This window comes from Rattus norvegicus, chromosome 12 (genome assembly GCF_021556685.1).
Source record: "Rattus norvegicus strain SHRSP/BbbUtx chromosome 12, alternate assembly SHRSP_T2T, whole genome shotgun sequence".
Taxonomy (NCBI): Eukaryota; Metazoa; Chordata; class Mammalia; order Rodentia; family Muridae; genus Rattus; species Rattus norvegicus.
Window position 1 is genome coordinate 53,556,248 of NC_141545.1, and position 27,530 is coordinate 53,583,777.

General features: G+C 42.0%; 2 protein-coding genes and 1 pseudogene across 36 annotated transcripts in view; all 3 read right to left on the reverse strand.

Annotated features, from left to right (window-relative positions):
• The window catches only part of Chfr (checkpoint with forkhead and ring finger domains), a 33,482-nt gene extending 18,575 nt beyond the window's left edge, over positions 1–14,907 (reverse strand). For 3 of the 6 annotated variants that reach the window (NM_001437271.1, NM_001009258.2, NM_001437270.1), the window contains 7 exon segments: positions 3,528–3,692; positions 5,127–5,342; positions 5,462–5,521; positions 6,294–6,403; positions 10,174–10,273; positions 14,581–14,724; positions 14,833–14,906. In NM_001437271.1, the coding sequence (NP_001424200.1) occupies positions 3,528–3,692; positions 5,127–5,342; positions 5,462–5,521; positions 6,294–6,403; positions 10,174–10,273; positions 14,581–14,713 (784 nt within the window). In that variant the 5' untranslated portion in view covers positions 14,714–14,724; positions 14,833–14,906. 6 annotated transcript variants of the gene reach the window in all.
• LOC148002383 (translation machinery-associated protein 7 pseudogene) lies at positions 9,426–9,798 on the reverse strand (annotated as a pseudogene).
• A 5,274-nt stretch (positions 14,908–20,181) lies between the features above and the next one.
• Zfp605 (zinc finger protein 605) overlaps positions 20,182–27,530 on the reverse strand; it is a 32,261-nt gene continuing 24,912 nt past the window's right edge. For 9 of the 30 annotated variants that reach the window (NM_001432384.1, NM_001432386.1, NM_001432382.1 and 6 more), the window contains 2 exon segments: positions 20,182–23,995; positions 24,080–25,448. In NM_001432384.1, coding sequence (NP_001419313.1) covers positions 23,326–23,995; positions 24,080–25,448 — 2,039 coding nt within the window. In that variant the 3' untranslated portion in view covers positions 20,182–23,325. 30 annotated transcript variants of the gene reach the window in all.

A 27,530-nucleotide genomic window follows, 5' to 3' on the forward strand; every position in this document is an offset into this window, starting at 1 on the left:
CGTGAAGACAGAAGATCCTCACATTCCTATTGTCTACCAATAGCAGAAGAAACAAAGCCACTTTTCTTGTTTTTCAGACAGGATCTCACTCACTGTATAGACCAGACTGCCCTAGAACTCAAGAGATCTGGTTGCCTCAGCTTCCTGAGTGCTGGAATTCAAGGCATGTGCCACCATGCCTAGCTATAAAAACTTTTTTAAAGAAGGTCCCAAATGAGTCAATGTTCTTATTTGCCTAAATTCTGGTTTAAAAGAAGACTTGCTAAGCTGGAGAGATGGCTCTGCGGTTAAGAGCACTGACTGCTCTTCCAGAGGTCCTGAGTTCAATTCCCAGCAACCACATGGTGGCTCACACCCATCTGTGAAGGGAACCCATGCCCTCTTCTGGTGTGTCTGAAGACAGCTACAGTGTACTTATATATAATAAATAAATAAATCTTTAAAAAAAAAAAAGAGTTGCTGACCTAAAAGGGGGGTAAAACATACACCTAGGATACATGCATAAGACGTGAAGATGACAAGTGGGAGGAGGACAGATCAGTTGTATAGTATTTTTATAAATGTCACTTTTGTTTAATCAAATAAAATATAACCAAAAGTACTAAAAAAAAAAAACTCTAAAGTACACTGAAAACTTTAAAAATGTCCTTTTGCCAGGCAGTGGTGGCGCACGCCTTTAATCCCCAGTACTCAGAAGGCAGAGGCAGGTCAATCTCTGAGTTTGAGGTCAATCTGGTCTACAGAGTGAGTTCCAGGACAGCCAGGGCTATGCACAAAAACCCTGTCTTGAAAAAAACAAAAAAGGAAAAAAATCCTTTCTTCTGGTACATTTATGTACATAAACTATACTGCTATTATTGGGTTTTTTGGTTTTTTGTTTGTTTGATTGTTTTTGGGGATTTCTTCATGCTGCCCTCATTAATCTCAGACTCATTATGTGGCTGAGAGTTACCTTGAAGCTCTGCTCCACCTGCTTCCATTTCCCCAAGACTGGGATTCTAGGCTTGCAATATCATAGTTTATTCAATTTAATTTATTTTTAAAAGTTGGGTATACAGGCTGGGTGTGATGACACACTAGGGAGGCAGAGGCAGGGGGATCTCTGTCAGTCTGAGGCCAGCCTGGTCTTCAGAGTGAATTCTGTGATAGACAGCTAGATCTCAAACAAAATGTTGGATTTATTACATTTTGCTTATTGATTTGCAGAGAGGGAAGGGGATGCATGTGGAGGTCAGATCCTCCATAGGACTTGCAGGACTTACCTAGTCCTTTCCTTCTACTCTGTAGGTCCTGCTGAATTGAACTCAGGTCTTCAGGCTTAGCAGCAAGCTCCTTTATTCATTGAGACATCTCACTAATACTCAATTTTTATGTTTAATTAAAGAAATGCTTAGGGCTGGAGAACTTGTTGCTTTTTCAAAGTACCTGAGTTCAGTTCTCAGCTCATAACCACCTCTAACACGAGCTCCAGAGAGCCGATGTCCTCTCTGTTCGCCATGTACCCATTTAAAAAAAAAAAGCCAAACATGACAGTGCACACCTTTCTTCCCAAATGCTTAATCACAGCACTGGGAGGCTGAAGCAGGCAGATCTCTGTGTTTGCTAACAGTCTGGTCTACATAACAAGTGCCAGGTTAGCCAGGGCTACATACCAAAAGTCTGTCTGAAAAGAAAGGAAAAAGAGCATGAAAGGCAAACAACTTTTAAAGTCACACAGAGGGAAATAAATGCAGCTACTCTCTGCCTTGGCCTTTCCTTACCTAGTCTCCTCATCTGAGGAAATGATTGTTTTTTTGCTATGTATCTGTATTATAATTCTTTAGTTGACTCACTCTGTTTACAGTATTGGAATTAAATATAGGGCCTTACATTAGGCTCAACCACTAAGTTACCCTCAACTGATTTATCAAATTATCAAATATTAAGGTCCTCTTAAAATTACTAAGCAAGTATTGCTTGCTTAAACTACATTTTTATGGCCATCATTATAAATATAAGTATTCATTGCTTAGTCAAGTAGTCAAACTTACATAATTTTCTATTCTTAAATATATTTTATGTGTGTGTGAATGACTGCATGTATGTATGTGTACCATGTACATGCCTGGTGCCTGCCGAAGCCTGACTTTACAGAGAGAATCTCTTAAGCTCCACCTGTCAATAAGAAGCCTATGGACAAGGAGCAGGAGTAGAAGGTGGGACGTCCAGCAGGGAGAGAAAATTCTGGGAGTCAGGACATAGGAGATTCGCCTGCAGCTCTGAGGAGGAGTTCAGGCTTGGCATAACCTGAGGAGAGGCAAGCAGCCATGTGGCACTCACAGAATGGAATGAACAGGGAAAGGAAGGGATGAACTACTTGGGGAACAAGCTCCAGCTTTCGGCCTAAGCCATGACTCATAATAATTTAGTCTCAGGGGGTTGGGGATTTAGCTCAGTGGTAGAGCGCTTGCCTAGCAAGCGCAAGGCCCTGGGTTCGGTCCCCAGCTCCGAAAAAAAGAAAAAAAAAAAAAAAGAAAGAAAAAAAAAATTAGTCTCAGAGTCGTTATTTCTGGGAACTACGTGGCCAAGAGGAAGAGCCCAAGATTACATGAAATGGGCACTAGGTCCCCTGAAACTGGACTCTCAGGTGATTGGAAGCCTCAGGTGGTACCTCAGGTCCTCTGCAAGAGGAAGAGCTCTTAACCACTGACCCCTCTCTCCAGCCTCTAATTTTCCATTTTTGTTTAATTTCAAAGTCACCTCTTATCAATACCTTTTTTCCCCCAAGATGGGGTTTCTCTGTGTTGCCCTCGCTGTCCTGCAGAGAGAGAGAGAGAGAGAGAGAGAGAGAGAGAGAGAGAGAGAGAGAGAGAGAGAGAGAGTGTGTGTGTGTGTGATGTGGTGTGTCCATGCCAAGGCACACATGTGGAGGTCAGAGGACACCTACAGAGCTAGTTCTCTACTTTCACCTTTATATGGGTTCCAGAGAGAGAACTGAGGTTGCCAGGTTTGCACAACAAATGCTTTTACTGACTGAGCCATGTCCCCAGCCCTATACTTACATTTTCCTATGGAACTGTTGTGATTTATCATGCCTTTCACAAGCCAATTAATTTAATTTATAAAAATGTTCAGATAATCTAGTTTTTTCCCCAGGACATCATTCCAACAGCTCTTCTATCACCTGATTCCCACAGCCAGCTGGCCTTGAACTCTGACCCTCCTGCCTTTGTCTCCCAAGTACTGACACATATTATAGATTATGTGTCACCATACCCTGCTTAAGACAACTTTTTTTTAGAGAAATTACTATCCTATCAAAGATGGAGGACACCCTTTTGTAATTGAAAATGCAGTTTTCAGAACAATAGCATGTTCACCTAGTAGTGAACAGTTCTATTTAAATTATGCAAGCAGAAGGAATTCTAGACTTTCATACAGAAAATGCAAGTTGTTACTAAACCTGAGGCAGATCCACATACTTCTACTACAGGCAACACCTGCCACAGCACAGAGCACAAGAGGCCAACACGGAACAGTGGTCTAACCTCCTTTCATCTTTTTTTTGGCAGGCTCCAATTCCTCAGTGTCTTCGGTTTTCAACAAAGAAAAGGATGCTTCGTTGTCTTGGAAAACTGAAGAAAGGCTAGAGAGTTCACCATTTGCAACAAGTGAACTACATTCTTTTGGGGAGATGCTTATAGTCCCAGGTCCTGTAAAAGAGAACGAATAAGAACGATTCTGATTTATCTGCTTCAGAATAAAGTCAAGAGAGAGTCATCGATTTAAATCAAGTGCTGCTTGTAATCATAAATCTCAGCTTAAGAATGACGCCCGTCTTCCACACTCACCCAGGAGTCAGACCTCAAGTGCACTAGAGCCCATCACTGCGCTCACGAAGACAGGCAGGGAGGCCCACAACAGAATCATCCCTAAATACTGGGTCTAAGATGTACAACTGAGCATTTTTGCAATTACAAAATGCATATTACATGTTAAATACCTGCAAAAGCTATGAGGCAGATACTTCTGACAGGAGTGAGGAAACTGTCAAGGAACTAACAGATGGAGTTCTGATCTAAACAGGCAGAAGCTTAAGCATCACATGCTTAAGCTAAATGAACTTCGTTAAATAGTCAGGAAAATTTTCACTATCCCTACCTTATTTATAATAGCACAATACATATATGCTTTATTATATCCAAATAAGTACCAGTATTGGAAAAAGAAGAAACTGGTTTATACTATCAACCCAAAAAAGGGGAGGGAGCGAGGGAATGGAATTATTTTAGGCACAAATAATACTTCCATATGCTACATAGGAACTCATATACTAAAAATGAACAACCTTCCCATGCTATCTCCTGGCCCTGGAACCTACTCATCCTCTGATCGTCAGAGCTTTTCATGTCCAGCTTTTCATTTGAGAACAAACATTAGATCATGGCACATGTGTGGAAGGTCCCAGAGAGGGGGAATGGATATTCACACACACTTACACTGTATCGCCACTGGTAGACACTCATAGTAACTGTAACTGTGCCAGTGTGATATACAGAGATGATATGAATGGAGTTAGCCATTGTAAGAGATCTGATTATCAGAAGATCAATAAAGCCTTGTTAGACTACACACAGTGTACGTGGAGAGACGGAACAGAATACACGTGTAATGGTAAAGTAGGCTTTCAGTGTTTATGTGTGTGTTGATGGGAATCAAAAAAGAAAGGATTAGCCACGGGGACCGGGGCCTGTAAAACCGGTTCTAAGCAACAGACAGTTCTGGATAGGCCTTGAAAACATTCTGACACATGAAGGAGTCGTCATAAGACCACATACTGTATGACTATGAATACAAATGCTCAGAACATGCAAATGCAGAGAAACATGTTTCCTTTGAACTGACAATGTTCTGTAATTAACAGTGATGGCCATATAACCTTATGAATGACACTTCAATTGAGTGATACTTATACTGTATGAATCATATTTAGATAAAATTATAAAAATATTATGTTACCATGGTCCTTAATGTTTAGTTTCTCTTGGGAATAAACCAGTAAACATGGCTACAGAATACTCACTGATGAATGGATTTACTGTATCTCCAGAAACAAAACTGTGACTGTCATTGTGATAGTGTCTCACCAGAGCTAGAGGAATGCTTTTGCCCTGCAGAGGTCAGCTCTGGCTCCGTAGAAGAGGTAGAGGCCGTGGGAAGGAGGTCTGATGTCGATGTTGATGGCTGTGGTTCCTCTAAGCATGTCTGAGCCATGGGTGACAAGAGTGGAACCTGGGGGTCATCACCCTGCCCTGGACCTGAGGATTCTTTGGTCACATGGAACATATTTTCTTTATTGGCTTCTGCAGGCACAAAAACAAAGGGAGTACACTCACAACTCAGAAAGGCACTAAGGGGCTGAAGGGCCGTCCTAGAACAAAGCCCTTTATAACACCCAGGCCTCTGTCTTCCTTTCACTTACCAAGGGATTCTTGAGTTAAGCTCTGTTTGCCATTTAAAGATTCATAGAGGTATGCCACATCTAAAAGGAAATTAAAAAGTCAGAGAGCCGAGGCCCCATGGGAGGTGCGACCTCAGTGCTCCCCTCCTATAATCACATCACAACCTGTCTTTTGATTGTCTTCACTTAACATCTGATTCTAATAAAAGTGAATCACACTTACCAACCTAAGTGTAAGGAAGCAACCAAAGGGGAAAATGGTCTCATAAGGGAGAAAAGGGTGAATAAGACACACTTCACTAATAACTGTGAAATAACCACCAGAAAGAAGGTACAAGATCCTTCCGTGTGGCAAGAGGCTGGTCTTACTTAAGAGGACTTAAAGAATACAGGTGTCCTCTTTTCTCTCCTTGCCAAGAATGACTTTATGGTGGCCTTCAAGTATTCAGGATACCCTTCAAAGATTCTCCCAATCTGTTTGCCGCACATGGAGCTAGATCCAGTCTAACCTTTGCTGTCTCTTGTAAACCGTCCAAAGGCAGCACTGCCAATGGCTTCTGGGCCCTGTCTAAGTTATCCCCACACTCCAAATTCTACTGTCCATGCCAGTGCAGCTCATTTCTCCTCGTTGGCTGCCACTGTGAGATGTGCACCTCCTGGGGCTTTCTTGAAGGAAGGCCCAGCTGAAAGGCCAGCACTCCATCCAAGTGCTTACACCAAGAACCCCCATAACTGTCAGTTAACGGAGATGTCCCCTCCTGCACGGCCTTCCTGAGGGTGTTTCCAGCCTCAGCTCGAGGGCTTCTTGGTGCAACAGCTGGGAAAGGATCTACACCAGTTAATGTCCTCTTACTGTGCTCTGGCTCGTTCTTCCTGTACACCAAATAGATGATATCCCCACTCTGTAAAGGGTAAGTCTGCTTCTTAACAACTCGCAGTTTGTTGATTACTGTTCCATTGGTGCTGAAAAAAAACAAAAACAAAAACAAAAGTGTACGTTACCCCACTCGAGACACTAAATAGGATAAACATTTTTCTACCATATTAAGAAATTTGCTCAGCATTACTATTCTGAACATACTCATAGGGAAAAAAACCTATTTAACCATTTATATATGCAAGCATCTCCTGACAATGATCTAGACAAGAAGGTTACCTGTTACTACCCAGTTACCAGCAAATTAGCAACCCAATTATCTAATAGAGTGGTTTTCTCTTTTTCTGAAAAGATTACTTTTTACTCCTGCCTTATTTTCTTTTTTTTTTCTGCCTTATTTTCTTAAGTGTATGATTATTTTGTGTTTGTGATGTACGTGTGTGTGTGTGTGTGTGTGTGTGTGTGCGCACGCACGTGCATGCGCACGCACACACACCAGAAGAGAGCACTGGAACTCTCGGAACTGGAATTACATTTGGTTTTGAATCATCATGTGGGGTGAAAACTGAATCTGGGTCATCTGGATCCTGAAGCAGCACAGTGCTGCCATTTCCTTCTTTCCTGGGTTGTGGATAGGTCTGCCCCTTCTCTCCCTCTCTCTCACTATCCCCTGTCAGTTCCTTCCTTAGTGAGTACTGATCCCTCCCAAAAGATGCATTCAGGACAAAAGGAAAACAAACTGTGGGCTTTCAACTAAAGGTTGTGTGGCTCCTGTGCTCAAAAGATTTAGTAACCCAATTATAATCACATTGCTAGATGGGGAACCACAATACATGTCCTAGGTCCAGAGTGTGGGCACAGGAAGGATTCTCTTGGGAAGAACGTTTTGGTGGAGAGCTATTGGAAAAATCAGACAATGAATACATGATGGCCAAAGAGTTCAGTATACTGAACATAAAATAAATTTCAACTGAACCAAGCTTGGCTCTGCAGCTTCATTCCTGAGGTCCAGTACTGGAAGGAATTTGTATTTCAGACTTGCAAAATAATTCTCTCAGGTCAAGGAATGACAAAAATTTTCCAGAAAGCACATGGTGCTAGTTCAAATTCTGTGGTCACAAAGTCTCACTCCAACTGCTCAGCTTTGCCACTGTAGCCTGACAGCAGCCAAGGGCAGGACATAAATACGCAGGCAGGACCATGGCACAGTAACTGATGAAATGCTATGCAGACCTCAATCTTGACACAAGCCTAACTGGCTTTCTGCAACCAGGTATCCTCCAGTTGTCCATTTTTAAACTCTTTCTCAAACAAATGAACCCCTGCACTCAGGCTGAAGCCCAAATGCCCTGCTGTGATCTCTACTTATTGTCTGAACTGACCCACATGTCCTTTTGCCTCTGCCTTGACTACTGCTTCTCCTCTAGCCCACCTCTGCCCACAAGGCAACACCTGTGACAGAAAGGAGATTATCCCAGAGCATCCAGAAGGACTTAGCCCGCCAAGACCCACACTGGATTCTGAACCTCTACAAGTGTCAAAAGTAAGTCACCATTCTCATACGCTATTAAGTTTGTGGCAACTTCTTGTCATAGGAAGATGACTTTAGAATTAGCATCATTTTCTATACAGTGTTAAGAATTAGGGGCTGGAGAGATGGCTCAGCGGTTAAGAGCACCCGACTGCTCTTCCAGAGGTCATGAGTTCAATTCCCAGCAACCACATGGTGGCTCACAACCATCTGTAAAGAGATCCGATGCCCTCTTCTGGTGTGTCTGAAGACAGCTACAGTGTACTTATATAAATAAATGAATAAATCTTTAAAAAAAAAAGAATTAAAGAAAAATTTAATCTACTATCTACTAAAACAGAAAAAGACCATTAGTTCTTCTTAGAAAAACCTCTTCCCAGCTTCTATCCCTTGACATGGTGCCTAATCTCTATAAGTACACACACCTCATGAGTTCCACAGAACAGTGATATTGTATGAAAACAAACAAAACAAGGTCCCTAAACCTTCTCTCACTGGTGTACAACTCAAGGTACTGCCAGAAGACTGCCTACTGCTTGTACCAAATTTAACATTCTGAACCAAGTATCTCCCTTTAAAAGATAAGCAGACGTAACACAGTTAGAGATCTACAGCAGTGTTACTTATAGTAAGGAAAGAAATCAGAGGAGGGAAATGATAAGCTTTCATGAGTAAATGGACCGTCTCCCACCAAATCCTTCTCTAGGGTCAGGGAGTCCTGCAGAACAGTGTATAAGGGCCAGAGGGGATGAAGACACCAAGGAAACGAGGCCTTCACACAAACTCACAGAAACGGAAGGAGCAGGAATGGACCAGTACAAGAAAGAGGAGGTCACGCCTCCATTCCCAACAGCTAGCTCTCATTGATAACCACTTGCAAATGAAAAATTAGTTTTCTCCGAGGAAGCCTCACTGGGGAAACCACTCTTCAGGGTAGACCGTATGCCCATCAGTAGATGCCAACAGAAAATGAACTCAAGTGTTTCTGTTGGTATCTTTTGAAGGTTCCTTGTCTCAAAATGTTGCGTCAGGCCTTTTAAAAATTCAATTTTTATTTTTCATTTTTATTTACTTTTACCCTACATACCGTTTACATATATATTATGGTTTCTGATTTTGTGCTTTTATGGGACTCCTGAGTGTGTGAATGAGTGTGTCTCTGTCTGTATCTTTTTCTTGTGCTTTTTTTCAGACTCTCTTTCTTCTATCTGTTTTGTCTTATTTGAGTTTCTTTGCTTATGTTTTATTGTTATTTAGATGACTGTTTTTAGGTTGTTGGGTTTTTTTTTTGTTGTTGTTTTTTAAGAAGCATTTATTTTATGTATGCGAGTACACTGTAGCTGTCTTCAGACTCACCAGAAGAGGGCGCCAGATCCCATTACAAATGGTTGTGAGCCACCATGTGGTTGCTGGGATTTGAACTCAGAACCTCTACAAGACCAGTCAGTGCTCTTAACCACTGAGCCATCTCTCCAGCCCTAGATGACTGTTTGTTTGTTTGTTTGCTTGCTTGTTTGTTGCATTATTCAGTATATTGCTTTTTTTCTTTTTTAACAAAAGTTCATTACAATGTACAACAGCAGGCTCCAGGATAACACTTCATTCGAGCTGTTAGGTGGCAAAGATGTTACGGCAGGGAATTCAGATGGTCACCATCACCTCAGATGTGAGGAACAGCCTACTTTTGCCAGATTTTCTAATTCCATCTGTGGCCAGGGGTCCCTTTCCTGCGGCCTTGGCTTTTAGCTCCTCGACGTTCTATGCTCCTCCTTTTGTTTCTACTTGAAAGCCTTATCTTCCTTATCCATCTCCTTGGCCTGCTTCTTGGGCTGTTTCAGGGGCTTCTTTTTGACACCTTCACAGCCCCACATGGTGCCTCCTGCCCCTTCACCAGACCCTGATCCTGATGACTGTTTTTTGTTTTTGTTTTTGTTTTTTTAAGATTTATTTATTATATGTGAGTACACTGTAGCTGTCTTCAGACACGAGAAGAGGGCATCAGATCCCTTTTACAGATGGTTGTGAGCCACCATGTGGTTGCTGGGATTTGAACTCAGGACCTCTGGAAGAGCAGTCAGTGCTCTTAACCACTGAGCCCGATGACTGTTTTTTTAATGCGACAGAATAGGCATGGATACAGATGGGAGGGAGGTAAGTAGGAACTGGGAAAAGTACAGGGTGAGGAAACCATAATCAGGAGGAAAAAGAAAAACCAACCTATATATTTTAAGTCTTATTTTTGAGACGTATGAGCTGTATCACCACAATGCGACTACATGGCCAGCTCCCTAACTTACAAAGGGAAAGAGAAGGCAAAGTGCTCACCTGGTGTCTTCCAGTGTCACCTCACCAGATTTTTCATCCACTCTAAGTTTACAGTGATCTCCAGAGACCAGTTTATTGCTGGGAAAAGAGAGGTCACAGCCTAAAACAGAAGGCAAGAGACACTGGACATTAGTGTGGGTGCTCTGAGTACCACCACCTTGCTTTTCCAGTTTGTGACCAATTGTGCTCATGGACACAAACAACATTTAAATACTCAAGTGTTAACCTAAAGTAAAGGGACAGGATGTAAATCCCAACCTTCTTCAACCCAGTCACCTGGAAGACATCCCATCACATCAGCAAAGCTGCATGACAGTTTATCACACAGCCCAACAGATAACAGTATCTAGATTGTAAAACAGATGCACAAACGAACAAAACAACTAACTAACCTAAGCAAAAATTAATTAATTTTTAATATTTTAAAATAGTTCTCAAGTTTTTCCTCTATGGAAATTTTGAGTTTCATAAATCATAAAACTGAAGTAAAGACAGACAGAAAATATGATTAATCAAAGTATCATAGGACATATATAAGGAAATTAAAATAGAAAGGGATCTTTATTAAATGCAAAGTAGAAAATACTAAAAAAAAATCAGTGCTTTCTTTAAATTAAGGAAGTATATGTGCTGACAGACATATAGCTGGAGCACCACTAGAGCTCCTCTCTTTAAATGTAAATGACAGCTAGACAAGAGTTCATACTGAGGTACCCCACAGGCTAGTGCAGGAGCCTATGCTGTGGCCGGCCTGGGCTACACATTGTAAGATTGTCTCAAAATAAGGGTAAGGGGGACACACTGTCCCCCAGAAACCACACCTTACTCTGCTTCACCCTATGCTTTGATTTCATCACTGAGCTATAGGTGAGGCTGGCTTTGGAGACTTTGTGGGTTCTTCTTTCTTCCACCCTTTCGACCCCCTAACGATAGATAAGAGGGAGAAAAGATACACAGGAGAGGGACTGGCACTATCTTTAAACTATTTCCTGCTGATTAGGGGCATCCAGTTCCTTGAGGCAAATCTGACCTTTGCCATCAGGATATCTAATTTCCTCTTCTTGTTTCTTCTTTGGGTACAACAACTTAATAAACTTTGATCAACAGCAACCGACCAACAACCCACAGCCCACCCTGCCTCTCAGGACCCTAGCATTCATAGACCTTTTGAAAAGTCCCCAGAATTCTAACCAAATGTCACACAACTGTAGAAACTATTTGCCACTGGCAAAATAATACTCCTGCTGGAGCACAAAAGCAAGTCACAGTCCGCTGCATGGGCAATCTGAAGTGGCTGCACATCTCCATACTGTATTTTTACAATACTCCTCGCTTTTTAAAGATTATTTATTATGTATACAGCATTTTGCCTGCATGTACACCTGCAGGCCACAAGAGGACACCAGATCTCATTTCGGATGGTTGTGAGTCACTGTGTGGTTGCTGAGAATTGAACTCAGGACCTCTGGAAGAGCAGAGAATGCTCTTAACCTCTGAGCCATCTCTCCAGCCCAATATTCCTGTTTTTTGTTTGTTTGTTTGTTTTGTTGTTGTTGTTGTTTTGTTTTTTAAGAAATAAAAATTCCAAAATTGCCACTATATATGTGTTGGTAGATCAGAAGACCCAACATTTCCCCATCCTTGAACCACCAACTTTTATCGGCAGGAAAGGAAATGAGCTAAGGTGAGGATCCCTCCCTTCATCTATCAGAGGAAGCCCTCTGTAAGAAAAAAAAAAGTCTAGATACATAATAACTCAGAGAACCTGGGGGTGAGTGTATTGGACATTAACCAGGCTGCATAGTTCGCTATGCTCCACTCTAGCCACTAGCTGATGTCCACAAGCTGCTGGCACTCCCGGATATCAGCGTGCATGGGACCTAGATAGCCTTAGGTTCAGCTAATCACTGCCTAGATTTGTGCCAACTGGGCCCTAAAGCGAACTTCTCTGTTAACATGCCTTAGCATGCCTTCCAGGAAAGTGTTCATGCCAAGCTACAACGGAAGCTGTATTTCGAGATTCTAAAGGATATGTTGTAGGCTGGTAACCTAAGACTTGCTCGTGTAGAGTCATCCATGTGGTGACCACCAGAGAATCCGGCTACTTGGTTTGATTCAGCCTCAGTTACTCATCCTTCCAGTTCTTCTCTGCCACAATCTCATACTGCCTTGTCTCTTTTAAGGTCACATATAGGTCAATGCCCACATGTCCCTACCAGTCTGATCAGATGCTTTGTGACTCTGCAGGTACACCAGCTTTTCTTCAAGGCTTATAACCTACATCTCCAGGTTGTTCATGGTCAAGTTTACTGATGCTGGTTTTCAGACACAGGATCTGTTCTGACACATCTCAAAACGGATTTAGAAATCACAGGCATCTAACTGCCGATCTGTGGACAAATCGAGAGTTGCCAATGAAGGCAACAAGAATCTTGTTCTGAAGGTCCTCCACGGTCTTGCAGTGGTGGTGATGACTGCAGAAGGTCTCAAGCCCCTGCTACGAGTATCAGCCATGTGCTCACTCTGGTCTGACAATCACTGAGATTCTACACAGTGACATTTGCATTCCCTGCCAGTACCTCGACAGACGCAGTCAGCATGCAGGCACAATTTAGCTACCAAAGAGGAAGGTGAGGACATGAAAAGGTGAAAGACACAGACGTGGCCCAGCTAAGGCCCCGTGGATGCTCCTAGTCCCAAAGGTTCTATCCAGACCCCTGAAGGAGAAAGTAACTGACAACAAGTGGAAGCTACAGCAAGACACAGTGAGGGCATCTGGCAGTGACATTGGCTTGGGGAGATGGAAATATCAGGAGATTCTGTGCCAAGGTGGCAAATGCCTTTAATCCCAGCTCTTGGAAGGCGGAGGCAGAGGCAGAGACAGAGGCAGGCAGATCTCCATGAGTCTGAGGTCAGCACAGTCTACAAAGGAAGTTCCAAGACAGCCAGGGCTGTTACACAGAAAAGCCTTGTCTCAAAAAACCAAAAAAGGGGGTTGGGGATTTAGCTCAGTGGTAGAGCGCTTGCCTAGGAAGCACAAGGCCCTGGGTTCGGTCGCCAGCTCCGGGAAAAAAAATTGAAAAAAAAAATGAAAAAAACCAAAAAAGGAAAAAAAAAAGTAAGGAAAAAAGACTACTTTTCTTCTCCTTTGTCATTCAAAGCCAATTCCATTCAATTCTATTAAAAATCCCATAAAACTTTTAGTGTGAAGATTTAGAGGACAACCAACCAGGGATTAGTTCTAGCCTTCCACATAGCGGTACCGGCAAACGAGTGCAATGAACTTTACATTGTTAGCAAAAGTAATTACTAAAAGCATTTCTATTAGAAAGCAGATTTTTGTTTCTTGTTTTAACATGCAATGCTGTATCTTGATATTGTGACAACAGGGCTCTCTAATGTATGTGTATGCATGTGTACATGATCTTGTTTGTGGAGGCAGACAGGGTCTCTCCATCAACCCAGAGCTCAAGAAGTCTGCAAAACGAGTTGGCCGGCAAACTTGGATCCTTCTGTCTCTGCCTCCCCAGAACTAGGATTAGTTATGCACCACCAAACTTAGCTTTTTACATAGGTACTGGTGATCTGAATTCAGGTCCTCAAAAACTGTATCACCTAGGCCCTCTCCGGCCCCAAATTTAGGTTAGGTACAAGCAGTTCATATAATATTTCATCAACCCTCCTTGCAAAATAAGGTGGACACAATGTTATAGAAATGTATGTCATTGACCCAAAGCTAGGGATGTTGGGGTCTGTGTATGACTTTGTTCAAATTCTCAGGTTTATTAAATAAAAGATTCTAGTTCCTGGGACTTTGAGACCTTTTCAAATAGAAACCCTGCCATTATAAATCGCCCTCTGAGCATATTCTTTGTTCTCATTGGTCACAAAACATTTCTGTAAAGTACCTGTCTGTGGTTTATTTTTTCCACCCATCAACTGTTTAACAGCGGTGTCAAATTTCTACACACCTTTTCGGTTTTCCTTGTTATTGATTTCTAATTGCGTTTCATTGAGAAAGAGAAGTGTACAGCAGTGAGCACAAGATCGTATTCTGAAGGATATATTTACAGATCTATTTCATAAAGTTGTACTGAGAACTAACCGATAGCCATCATCCAACATCCAGAAGAGCAACTGCACACGTAAATAACCCCATTTTATGGGGGGTGGGGGGGAAGGAAAGCACAGTGCACCTGCCTCCCCGTTCTGGTAGCTTCAGCCTCGGCAGCCCTGTACTTTTCCCACTTCAAGCCCCCGTCGGTTCCCCCATCTGAACCCACTCTGACCGGGTCTCCGTCCTGCTCTAGGCCTTCAGTGTCTACTCAGTTGGGCACCCACTTTGGGTCCCCCCTGTCTACCCCTGCAGCCTTCATCCTCGTCCTCACTCCACTCCGGCTTCCGCACCTCTCCTCCTTCCGATGGTCCACTCGCGTTTCCAAAGAAGGATCTGGGGTTCGTCCTCCTCTGCGCCTAGGCGAAGAAGCCTCCCCCAGGGCTCCCGCGGTGGCGGCTGCTCGTCTTCCCCGTGTGGCTCCATAGGACTCACATCTACAGAGACCCAGAAACGCCGGTTCAGGGACGACTTGGAAAGCTCAGCACCGCTGCTACCCCGGCCGCCGCCTCCCCAGCCGGGACCCCACCCGCCCGCCTGCTTACCCCCCTCCCTGCGCGGATCCCGGAACCGGCAGCACAGTCGCCGCCACCGCTGTCAACAGACATCTCGGGGACCCAGCTGATCCACGGGAGGCGAGGGGGAGGGGTGCAGGGCGGTGTGCCCCGTGATTGGCTGGCGGCGGTGCCCACCGAGAGCGACGGCTAGAGCGGTGCCAGGAAAGGCTATCCGAAGAGGGCCGGGCGGAGCGATCTGAGCCTGCGCAGACAAGAGGATGTGCGCTTGGTTGCCATCTTTGATGCTGGCAAGCCAACTTAGCCTCCTGCAAAAGCACGGAAGAAGCTGTGGAGGGCGCCATGTTATGTTCAGGCAAAAAAAAAAAAAAAAAAAAAAAGGACCGAGTAACTTCTAAATGCGAGGGGCTTAAAATCTTATACCGATACGGTTTGCCATTTAACCTGTAGCGAGATAAGGTGCTATTTTCATACATCAGATTATAAAATGTGGAAGTTAGGTAAAGAAGTGAGCCAGCCCTTCACTAACAGTATAATTAAGATGTCAATTAGAATAGAAATTGGTAACTCGTCTCTGAGGGCAGATTGCGATATCTTTCCAAGTTAAATCCTGTTTCTTAGAGTCTTGTGTCATTCCCGAGCTGTATACCTCAAACATGTTTGTGGCCTCTGATGAAAGAGAAACACTGGCAAAAACAATGCTGCCCTGGAAGGACGTCACTGAAGACAATCAATTGCACACAGTGATACTTCCGCAGCTCAGAGTAATGTCTTTGCTAGAGAACAGCTTCAAAAAATTATTAAACATCTGATTTTTTTTAAAAAAGAAAACACATGCACTGACATACTTGTAAATATACGTGGAAATGAGTCTTTATCTATAAATATTTACTGAAATTCTTCTGAAAGGATATAAAAGGAAGTAGCAGTGGCTGCCTCTAGGGAGATGGAGTTGTAAGGGTCTAAAAATCGCTGAGGGAAGACCCCAGACCCAGATAATATGCAAAAACAAAGAACGTTTATTCTGCAGAAGCAACCGGCGTGTAGGGGTCAACCATGTTTTGAAATGGTGACCCCAGGCAAAGGTGCCCAGGCCTTCTTATAGGGAACCAGGGGAACTCTCAAGTAGGATTAGGTTATCTCTAATGTGATTGGCAGCAGCCGCAAAGCCACGACATAGTATAACTTTGATTGGTAACTATGTTAGTCCTTCTATATTTAGAGAGTGAGTTAGGTAATCTAAAATTTCATTGGTGGGTGCTGGGGAGGTGCAAGGGTCGGCTTCTGATTGGCTTGTACTGGTGGTCAGTGGTCTGCATACCTATGTCATGATGAAAGAATAAAAAAATATAGCCAAAAAGTCAGAAGTTTAAAAAAATGCAACCTCACCCCTAAGAAGCCAAAATACCTCAAATTCCAGACCCTGCCCTCTACCTGTACTAACTGATCATAAAGTTAGATTAAAACTTAGAGAATAATCTTGAGAAACAGGAAGCTCCTCCCAGGAACTGATGGATCATAAACTTTAACAATCTTGAGAAACAGGAAGCTCCTCCTTGTGATTTTTCATTAGTATTCTCGACACTTTCCAGTGACACCATCCCTGCCCCCTCAGGTTGTGGTTTCTCCCTTTAAATACCCTTTCTCCCAGCCTTTTGGGGTCGAACTCCACTGCCCCTGCGTGGGATATGAGTCTCGACCCCAGTGCACTGGTTCCCGTTAATAAACCTCGTGTGATTACAGCAAGGACGGTCTCACGTGAGTTCTTGGGGGGTCGTGTCACCCCGAGACTTGAGCGTGGGTCTCCCCACTCCGGGGGTCTTTCAATGAATGTTTAACTAGAGGACGGATAGGACTGCCCAGCACAGATGACCCCAACTGGGATAAGATAGTTTTCCCCCAAGCCCCCACCCCGTCAGCCAAACACTCACCCCCCCCCACTCCCCAACACCCCCACCCCCACCCCCACCCCCGAGGTTGAGGACCCAACCCAGGGTCTTGCACTTGCTGGGCAAGTGCTCTACCACTGAGCTAAATCCCCAACCCCTTGTTTCCCATTTTTGTTGTTATCCCTGTGCTGTTCTTTGGGAGGAGGTTTTATGACCTTCTATCTGGATTTTATGATCTGTTCCTGAGCCTTGTGCCTTACCGCCTAGTTTCTGGGACTTATGGTCTGTTCCTAGAGCTGGTGTCTATGGCCTTCTTTTCGAAATCAGGCCTGGTCCTTAAATGGAGACAAATGGGGTTTATGTTGTCCTTTCAAAGTCAGCACGGTGATTAGACTTGCATCCAATATTTATAGCCATTCCTAGCCTTCGGATAAGTGTGTTCAAAGGCGTGCCTCACTAGATGATTTCATTGTGGTGTATCATAGATTTACAAAAGCCAGGATGGTAGAGTCTACTATGTAGCTAAGCTATATGCTGTCTATTGCTCCTAGGCTACCAAACTGAATAACCTGTTACTGCAATGAACATTGTGTTGGGGTTCAGGAATCACCTCACAAACATGACCTCAGACAGCGACAGTTTGTTGAGCATATACCTCAGGACTGATCGACGAGGGCCACTGTCCACATTTGGGAATTGAATTGTGACCCCCAGTTAAGATTTTACAGGGTTTTTAAGCCTAAAATCCGTAAACATCTGTGTCAAGTTATTCCACCAATTAGGATTTAGGGATGAGGGTTACTTAGGAATATGTCTTTATTGTATACTTATCCTGTTCCCATTGGTTGAGATATTCAACTGTAGCAGTGACTTGTCTAATATTCATGTCTTAACTTGCCACAGTTACCCATGTACATGTTTCTTTCTGCCAAGTAGGATGTCAATTCCCAAGGAGGTCTTGGGAACTTAAACTTTACCCCACCACTACTCAAAATGGAAGTCTTATTCCAAATAGTTTCTTTTTTTTTTCTTTTTTTCAGAGCTGGGGACCAAACCCAGGGCCTTGTGCTTGCTAAGCAAGTGCTCTACCATTGAGCTAAATCCCCAACCCCCAAATAATTTCTTATATTGGTGTGGGTATCTCTCTTATGTTGGGATTCATCCCAGGGGCAGCTTATATCATGAAAGTTTATACACAGGTGCAGGAAGAGCTACTGAGTGGTTGGTTCAGGTCCAAGCTTGTTGTGATTGACACAGTTCTACTGACACCTATCATGATTGGTTTCCAAGGGGATAGAACATAACAGGCTATGTAATCAACCTGACATTGGAAATTTTCCTAGTAATAGCAGAAACATATGAGAAAGTTTCCTTATAATAGCAGGCTAGCCAGGAAACTGTTAGTAGGCCTTAACATTTTACCTAGGCCTTAACAATTGTAGGTACTTGTAATAAAATGGTATCTGTGTATCTAAGTGTAGAAAAGAAACAATATTAATACTGGACATAGGAGTTTTAAAGTTTCATTACAGTCTTTCAGAGTCACTACTGGTAATATTGTTAACTAAATTGTTGCTATGTGGTGCATAATACTGTAGTTGTATCATTTTGGGTTCTATAATTCAAATAAAAATAGTAGATTGATGTTCTCTGCATAACAAGACTCATGAATTCCATGTTCATGGAGCCAGGGTGCACTTTATTTGGTGTGAATTCCTTGATCAAAGACAACACTGTATAGAAAACAATGATGGTGGAATTAGTGAGTCTGTAGATGATAGTTTGTGTAGAAGCATTTCATACAGAGTAGGCAAATCAATACCCATGCTGTCATTCAAGTAAGAAAATATTGCCCCCTTCCCAATGCAATGTTGTCATCCACTTGCTACCAGATCACTGGTTGGTTACCTTGGGGAAAGGAGCCATATCCAGAACTTTATAGTAAACTTTGGTACTAAGAGATTGAATTCTTGGGCTGGAGAGATGGCTCAGTGGTTAAGAGCACCCGACTGCTCTTCCAGAGGTCCTGAGTTCAATTCCCAGCAACCACATGGTGGCTCACAACCATCTATGAGGAGATCCGATGCCCTCTTCTGGTGTATCTGAAGACAGCGACAGTGTACTTATATATAATAAATGAATAAATCTTTTAAAAAAAGAGAGAGATTGAATTCTCTATAGTGGTTATGGTGGTGCAGACATATATTTGTAGGCAAAACACCACAAACACAAAATTTTAAAAAATCTGCTGTACACGGTGGTATGTGTTCTTACTTTCTCAAAAGGAGATCATCTGTTTAAAAATCTTGAGGCTCAGGGTTGGGGATTTAGCTCAGTGGTAGAGCGCTTGCCTAGCAAGCGCAAGGCCCTGGGTTCGGTCCCCAACTCCGAAAAAAAGAAAAAAGAAAAAAAAATCTTGAGGCTCTGCTCCAAAACTGTCTATGGGGAGCTGGCATAGGCTGTAAATCACATCCATGTTTGTCACCGTCAAATCAGACACCACTGGTTTGGCTGGATTGTGTAGCCCACATGGCAGAACAGTTTGTATAAAAGCAACACCACGGACTATTTCATTTTAGAGTCCTCTGTTATGGGCTTTACCTCAAACTAACAGTTTTCTTCGCACTACACGGATGATCTGGTTTGAGTCTACACCCTCAAAGTATAAGCTCAAGCCAGCCTGGAATTCATTATGTATTCCAGGCTGCCTTGAATGTATGGGAATCCTCCTGACTCAGCCTCCAAACTTCTGAGATCACAGGCATGGACCACCACAGTCGCCTGAAGGCAATGCTTCTAAAGCAGATACTTAGGAAATGATCGGGTATGGTGCTGCCTGAGTCAGGCCTCATGGGTAGTCTGTTTCGAAATTTCTTCCTGGCATGATGATGGTGATGAGAACCAAGATGGTTTACTGGACTCTTTGCAGACAATTTCATGGTGAGACAGTGAGAAATAAACAGGGAAGTCTCCAGTGATAGTTCACCTTTATTTAACTTTGGAATATCGATAAGCATTCCTGTCCATAATCTTGTTTAAATTTGTATCATGACCAGAAACTAAGCATGCTTAAAAATGAGCCAACCTCCATGTGAAAATATGTGAAAGTTCCCTCATACTTTGGAAACGACTTCTTCCTTTTTAATTGTCGTCTTTAGTCATGCATAGGTAATCCCACGTTTTCTGTAGGTTGCTTAGCCGGCTCGGAAGTAGCACAAGGCTTTATAAACTTTTTGGGTTGGGTTAACACAGAGGTTTAGGTATAAGTTCCAGGTGGAAACAGATTCAAGGGCTATTAACATGTGCACAAACTGTAAAACTTTGGCATTTGTCACGTCTACTGTAATACTAAAACAAAGTGGAAATGAGGTATTTGGTAAGATTTTCACAAATGTCGCTCTTATGTTCCTTGAGAACATGTACTAGGAGCAGATGCTCACAATTAGCAAATGTTCATTTTAACAAGAGAAAACAACAACACAGCCAAAGCTTTAATTTGAATACCATTTAATAGGGACTACAAGGTGACTCAGTGGTTTAGAGCACTTGTGCATCGGACCCACATTTGATTCCCAACACCCACACGGTGGGATATAACTATGTGTGACTCCCACTCCAGGGAACATGATGCCCGCTCATGCTCTCCACTGGCACCAGCCTGGATCTAGTACACAAATATACATGCATGCCCGCAAAACACTCATACATACAAAACTTTAAAATTTTTAAAGAGAACATTTAATGAAGGGTTTATTTACAGATAAGTGTTCAGAATTAAATCAACCAGTGACGGACAAGCACTCAGGGGAAATACCATCTGAAAAGCAAGGTGTGTGTTGCTAGCTGAAAGCCACAGAAGGGAGGCTGCTAATCACAGAGAAGAACCAAAACCAAGGCCCAGCAGAGAAACAGGAGTAGGACAGATCTCGCCTCTTATGGGTTCAAACCTAGGAAGACGTTCCAGGGAATCTGTCTCTAGAAGACAGAGACTGGGTTGCTAGACAGAGGTAGGGGGCCATCAACACAGAACCAGTACCACATACATTTCCTGATCTTCAGTTGTTCCAAAAGCAGCTCGCCAGAGTTCCAGGAACAGATGACACCGTCTGTTAAACAATACTCACTTAAGTCCCATTGAACATCTAGGTGCCTAGGAGCTTAAAATATGTTGCTTTGGTCCTAAACACTCAATTTATACAAACAAAGTATCTTAAGCTACTTTTAATCTTTCCATATAGCATTTATTTCCAGAATTCTTCATTCCCTATTCAAACTAATTCCAAATTTACACTCTGAATTGTTCCCTGCAGCCCCCGAGCTTCCTTTGATGTGTCTTCCTTGAGGCCCCTTTGTCTTCTAATTTAAATCTCTGCCCAGGTGACACGCTGCCACCCTTTGTTCCTGTGTATTATCCTTCTTCCTCTTCAGGTGTTTCAAACCTGTTCGGTTCATCACTAGTCCTCACCAGCCTGGTGTGCATTCCTGAGGTCTTCCATGCACTTCAGCCCTGGGTTCTTGGGACGTCCTCAAAATGCAGGGTTAGTTTTTTGTTTATTTTGTTATTGTTGTTTTAAAAAATCATATTTGGGGGGCTGGGGATTTAGCTCAGTGGTAGAGCGCTTACCTAGGAAGCGTAAGGCCCTGGGTTCGGTCCCCAGCTCCGAAAAAAAGAACTAAAAAAAAAAAAAAATCGTATTTGGAACATTTTCAGCTCTTCCTTAAATGGTTTTTAGGTTTTTGGGACACAGTCACTATCCTCCTGTCCCACTTAACAAAAGGCTGATGAGACAATCTAGCTTCAAACACTTTCTTTTTTCTCATTTGGCAGTGCAGGCAGTTAAACCAGTGTTTCACTCAGGCCAGATAAATGCTATGCCAACTAGCTTATATGCCAAACTTCAAAGGCTTCCTTTCTTTTCTTTCTTTCTTTCTTTTTTTTTTTAGTTATGTCTTCTCTTTCTATATATCATTGGAATAATTGTTATTTTTGCTTATCAAATTCACTGGTTTATTTACAATGTCCAAACTGCTTTTTTTAAATTCCACTTTAAGCATTTAAAAAAATCTTTTCAGTAATGTTTTGATCTCTACTAGTTCCATTTGAACTTTTTAAAAGTTTACACACACACACACACACACACACACACACACACACACACTTTAAAAACCAAACAAAAACAAGGAAAACAAGGTCTTACTGTGTAGCCCAACCTATCTTGGGACATGCTGCAATCCTCTTGCTTAAAAGAACAGAATTACAGACGTGTATCACAGTTGACCTTGGGAATGTATCTCGACTCTCAGGTTTCACCAAGTTTGTATTTATTGATACTCTATTAATTACAGTTGATCTTAGCCAAAAGCTTGAGAAATCACTCACAGACACAGACACAAGCACCCACACACACACATACTCACACATACTTGGTGATTTGTAGAAATACATATGGAAGTCAAGGACATCATGTGACATGATATAAGTCCAATAATGAGAGACAAACAGCACATGTAGATTTTAAAGACTGATAAAGATCTTAAAGGAGAAAATGAAAGTTATTACTAGAACCTGGGGAGGGTGTAGAAAGAGAATGGGTAGAGGACAGTAAACAAGTTCAGGTGCACAACCACAGGGATTCACTTCAAATGCTCCACAGCACAGCAATGTAACTGCACAAAACAAAACCAAGCTTTTAAAATTAGCCAATAGAAGCCAGGTGTGCTGGTGCGTGTCCTTAATTCCAGCACTCCGGTGGTAGCAGCAGGCATCTCTTTGTGAGTTCAAAGCCAGTCTGGTCTACATAGGGAGTTCCAGGCCAGATGAGGCTATGTGAGACTCATCTCAACAACATAAAGCTTTTTTTGTTGTTTTTAGGATTTTTGAATATTCCTAACAGAAAAATGATAAATATATAAATTGATATAATACACATTATATCAATTATCCAGGTCTGATCTTTGCACATTATGAATGTGTATTGAAATGACATACTTTATACCTCCAAAATACATACAACTTCTAGATGGCAATTAAAAACATTAAACAATATTTCACATATATTGTACAGTTTCTAGCTGTTTAAGGCAGGAGAGTCCATCTGGTCTATTACTCCTCCACAGTAGCAAGCAGATGTCTCCATAAACACATTTGCTGGTTAAAACAGGCAACTTTTTGGAAATAATTTATATGTAATGAACACAACTCCCTCACCAAAATCACTTGAGTAGGATCACACTAATCACAGTCTTTGAATCATCAGTTTGAACTCTTATTCAGGGCATTCTTTGTTAGCATTCTCTAGTGGTCAATGGGTTGTCCCTTTCGGATGAGATTTCTGGTTTGCCTGCTGTATGGCTTTTCTCCTGTTCAATGCTTGTAACTTCTGTAGAGGCTCTAGCACTATCACTAGAGGCACTGAAACCAGTGTCACCATAATTTACCTCAGGTGCACTAAGCTGTGTCTTCTGGAAAAACGACTTTTCACAGGGTCTTTCTCTACAGTCTCTTTTCCACATTCTGATCCCCAACTCCTAAAGCTTTTTCAGCAGTCATGGTCTTGATGGACTCTTCTGCATATTCTCAAGAAGTATTAGGGGGACATCTGAACCTGACAGCATCTATCCGAGCTCCCTGCATTTATATGGCCTCTACAGTATGATCTTTTTGGTGTCTGATGAGGTGTGACTTCTTGTTGAAGATACCACCACACTGACTGCACCTATAGGACTTAACTCTTGTGTGAATTGGCTCGTGCCTCATTAGATGTGATTTTCTAGTGAAAGATTTCCCACATTTACCACAAGTATAGGGCCTCTCTCCCGTATGGATTTTCTGATGGATCATAAGCTGTGTCTTCTCAAAAAAGGCTTTTTCACAACCATTGCATTTATAGGTCTTCTCTCCTGTATGATGTCTCTGATGCTTAATGAGTTGCACCTTTTGAACAAATGCTTTCCCACACTCACTGCATTCAAAGGGTTTCTCCCCCGTGTGAATTCTCTGATGCCGAAGGAGCTGTGGCTTCCATGCAAAGGCTTTCCCACAGTCACTGCATTCAAAGGGCTTCTCCCCAGTGTGGGTTCTCTTGTGATGAAGGAGGCTTGACTTCTCAGTGAAGGCTTTCCCACAGTCACCGCATTTGTAGGGTTTCTCACCCGTATGTGTTCTCTGGTGTGATACAACGCTTGACCTCTGAGAGAAGCCCCTTCCACACTCACTGCATTTGTAAGGTTTTTCCCCCGTGTGAGTTCTCTGATGTGTCAGGAGCTGCGACCTTCCAGGGAATGATTTCCCACACTCAGCACACCTGTGTGGTCTCTCCCCTAAGTGACTTTTTTGATGTGTCAGGAGTTGTAACTTTTCAGGGAATGATTTCCCACACTCAGCACACCTGTGTGGTCTCTCCCCTAAGTGACTTTTTTGATGTGTCAGGAGTTGTAACTTTTCAGGGAATGTTTTTCCACACTCAGTACACCTATGTGGTCTCTCCCCTAAGTGACTTTTTTGATGTGTCAGGAGTTGTAACTTTTCAGGGAATGTTTTTCCACACTCAGTACACCTAAGTGGTCTCTCCTCTAAGTGACTTTTTTGATGTGTCAGGAGCTGTGACTTTTCAGGGAATGTTTTTCCACACTCAGTACACCTAAGTGGTCTCTCCCCTAAGTGACTTTTTTGATGTCTCATTAGCTGTGACTTCTTGAAAAAGGCTTCTTCACAGTCATAACACTGATAGCTCTTCTCTCCTGTATGGGTCATGCGATGTTTAGTAAGTTGTGCCTTTCTGATGAAGGCCTCACCACATTCCCTGCTTCTCTGTGGTTTCTCTACTGCATGAATTCTTTGATGCCTAATGAGAAGTGAGTTCCTCCTGAAGGCTTTTTTACACTTACTGCATACATAAGGTTTCTTCCCTCTATGTGACCTCTGATGAGTAATAAGTTGTGAATTCCAAAAGAAAGCTTTTCTACACTCACTACATTTATAGGGTTTTTCTCCTGTATGTGTTCTTCGGTGAATGATGAGTTTCAATTTCTGAGAGAAAGCTTTCCCACAGTCACTGCAACGATAAGGTTTACCCATTGTGTGAATCATCTCCTGCCTGTTTTGCTGTGACTTCCTGCTGTAGGCTTTCCCATGTGTGCAGAGCTTCTGTCCAGCATGAGTTCTCTGTTGCTGAATGACCAGGGACTTCCCACTGAAAGCCTTCTGACGTTCATCACAACCATCTGGTTCTACTGAGTGACTCTTTTGGTGAAGAGCAAGCAGGGACTTTTGTGCAAAAGTTTTCCCACATCCATTGCACTGATAGGGCTTCTCTCCTGTATGATTTCTCTGGTGTACAGTAAGCTGTGATTTCTTGTTAAAAATCCTACCACATTCCATACATAAATAGATCCCAGAATGTGTCATTTGGTTTGTAACAAGCTGTGACTCATTACTGTTTGCTTTTCTATACTTATTACAATCATGGAATTTTCTTTTACTGTAGGATCTGTCAAATTTTAGATAAAATAATAATTTCTTACTCACTTTACTTTTTATTCTTCCACAGTTACTTTTTGGAATAAAAAAATTTAAAGGATTTTTTACATTCTTTTCACTTGTACCACATATATGGAATCTCATTTCTAAATAAACAGAGTTCATGCTTGGCTGAAACAGTTTCTCCAAAACATTATCTCCATTGCCTCTTTCCATCCTTTTAAGCTTGTCTTGTTTATCTTGAGGCCATGGCTCAGAATTACTGTTTAGCCAGATTTCTAAAAAGAAAAGAGAAATGTACCACACTATATGAATTCTTCAGTGATTGTATTTATAAATAAAATTTCTAAAATAAAGCCTACTATCCTGGGAAGAAGGTAAGCCCTCATATAATATATGCTAATTAGAACTAATTGGTTTTCTGTTTGTTTTGGAAACAGTTTTTCTATGTAGCTCACACAGACCTCAAACTAAAAATCCTCCTGACTTAAATCTCATAAATACTAGAACTCCAGGCATTTGTCCTGGATAATGAAACATAAAAATTAAATTCTGAATTTCAAATGATATAAATATGCAGTAACCTGTGATTTTTGAGTATATGTCTAGAACTCAGATGCAAAAGATCATAAAAGGCAGGTAACTACTCATACAAAATATACTGAAAACTGAGAAATAAACAAATATTAACATTGTAACACACTCAGCTTTTGAATGATATTAAAAAAAAAAAAAAAAAAAACCTTGGCTGAGATGCAGAGCAAGCACAGGCTACCAACCTTATATCTGGAAGATGAGAAGCCCTAATTTTCCATACCATAATTACATTACAAAAACCCTCAGTAGCTGGTAATGGTGACCCACTTTTTTTAAAAAGTTTTTTTAACAAAGGGTTTCTCTGTGTAGCCCGGGCTGACCTCGAACTCAGAGACCCACCTGCTTCTTCCTCCCAAGTGCTGGGATAAAAGGCCTGGGCCACTACTGCCTAGAGTTGGCACACGTTTTTAGTCCTAGTACTTGGATGGCAGAGAGGCAGGTGGATCTCTGTCAGTTTGAAACCAGTCTGGTCTACATAGCAAGTTCCAGGCCACACAGTGGGCTCCTGTCTTAATCAATCAATCAATCAATCAATCAATCAATCATGGAAGGAAGGCCGGAAACAATCTCAGAGCCAGCAAAATGACTTAGTGAGTTAAAAGTGTCTGCTTAAGTTCATTCCCCAGAACCCACACAGTGGAAGAAGAGAACAAACACACAAAATAAAAATGAAAAAAAATTCCTTTAAATAATCTCCCTTAAGATCATCAACTGAGAGGCTAGAGTGATGGCTCAGTGGTTAAGAGCACTGACTGCTCTTCCAGAGGCTCTGAGTTCAATTCCCAGCAAGCACATGGTGGCTCACAACCATCTGTAATGGGATCCGATGCCCTCTTCTGGTGTGTCTGAAGACAGAGACAGTGTACTTATATGCATAAAATAAACAAATCTGTTTTTTAAAAAATACATCAACTGAATCACTGGCATCAGTAACTTGACCATCACTAAAACAATTTTTGCCTTTAAAATATTTATATTAATTTTTTTATTTGTGTGTACATCCTCAGCATACATACATGTTTGAAAATCAAAGGGCAGCTTGAGTCAGTTCTTTTCGCGTGCCATGTGGGGTTCAGGAATCAAACTAAGGGTATCATGGTTGGTTGCAAATGCCTTTATTGACTGAGCCATCTCAACACCTGCTCTGAAGGTCAGGCTGAACTTAGACTTGTGGTGTTCCTTCTGTCTCAGCATCTCAAATTTACTGTTATCAACGTTTGACATTAATCCTTTTTTTAATTGGGCCAATAATTAAACCTATAAACAAATATATATATGTATCATATATAGATGATGCTAGCAATAGAAGTTATTGCAAACCATGAGAAGGTTTTATGTAACTTTAGAATGGGCAGATCAAAACTTCAAGGTTATTCCTGAGTACTTAACGAACTTGAGACGAGCCTGGAAGACCCTATTCAAAGAAAAAAAATATTTGTATTACATTAGGATAGTATTTTTCCTTTTAAGTGCAATTACATTTGAATTCCACATGATTGCTGATTAAACTTGTTCACTGTATTGATTTTTCTGTAATTTTGCTTGTGTTCTGGTAATGGGAATTGAACCGAAGGCCTTGTGCAAGTTATGCAAACCCATCCAGTCCTGTTTCTCTTTTTGAGAGAAGGACTCACTGTGAATTCTGGACTCAAATGCATGATAAAGTCTAGGCTGGCTTCCAATTTACTTCACAGGTGCTAAGATTAGAAGATTTCAGAGAGAGAGAGAGAGAGAGAGAGAGAGAGAGAGAGAGAGAGAGAGAG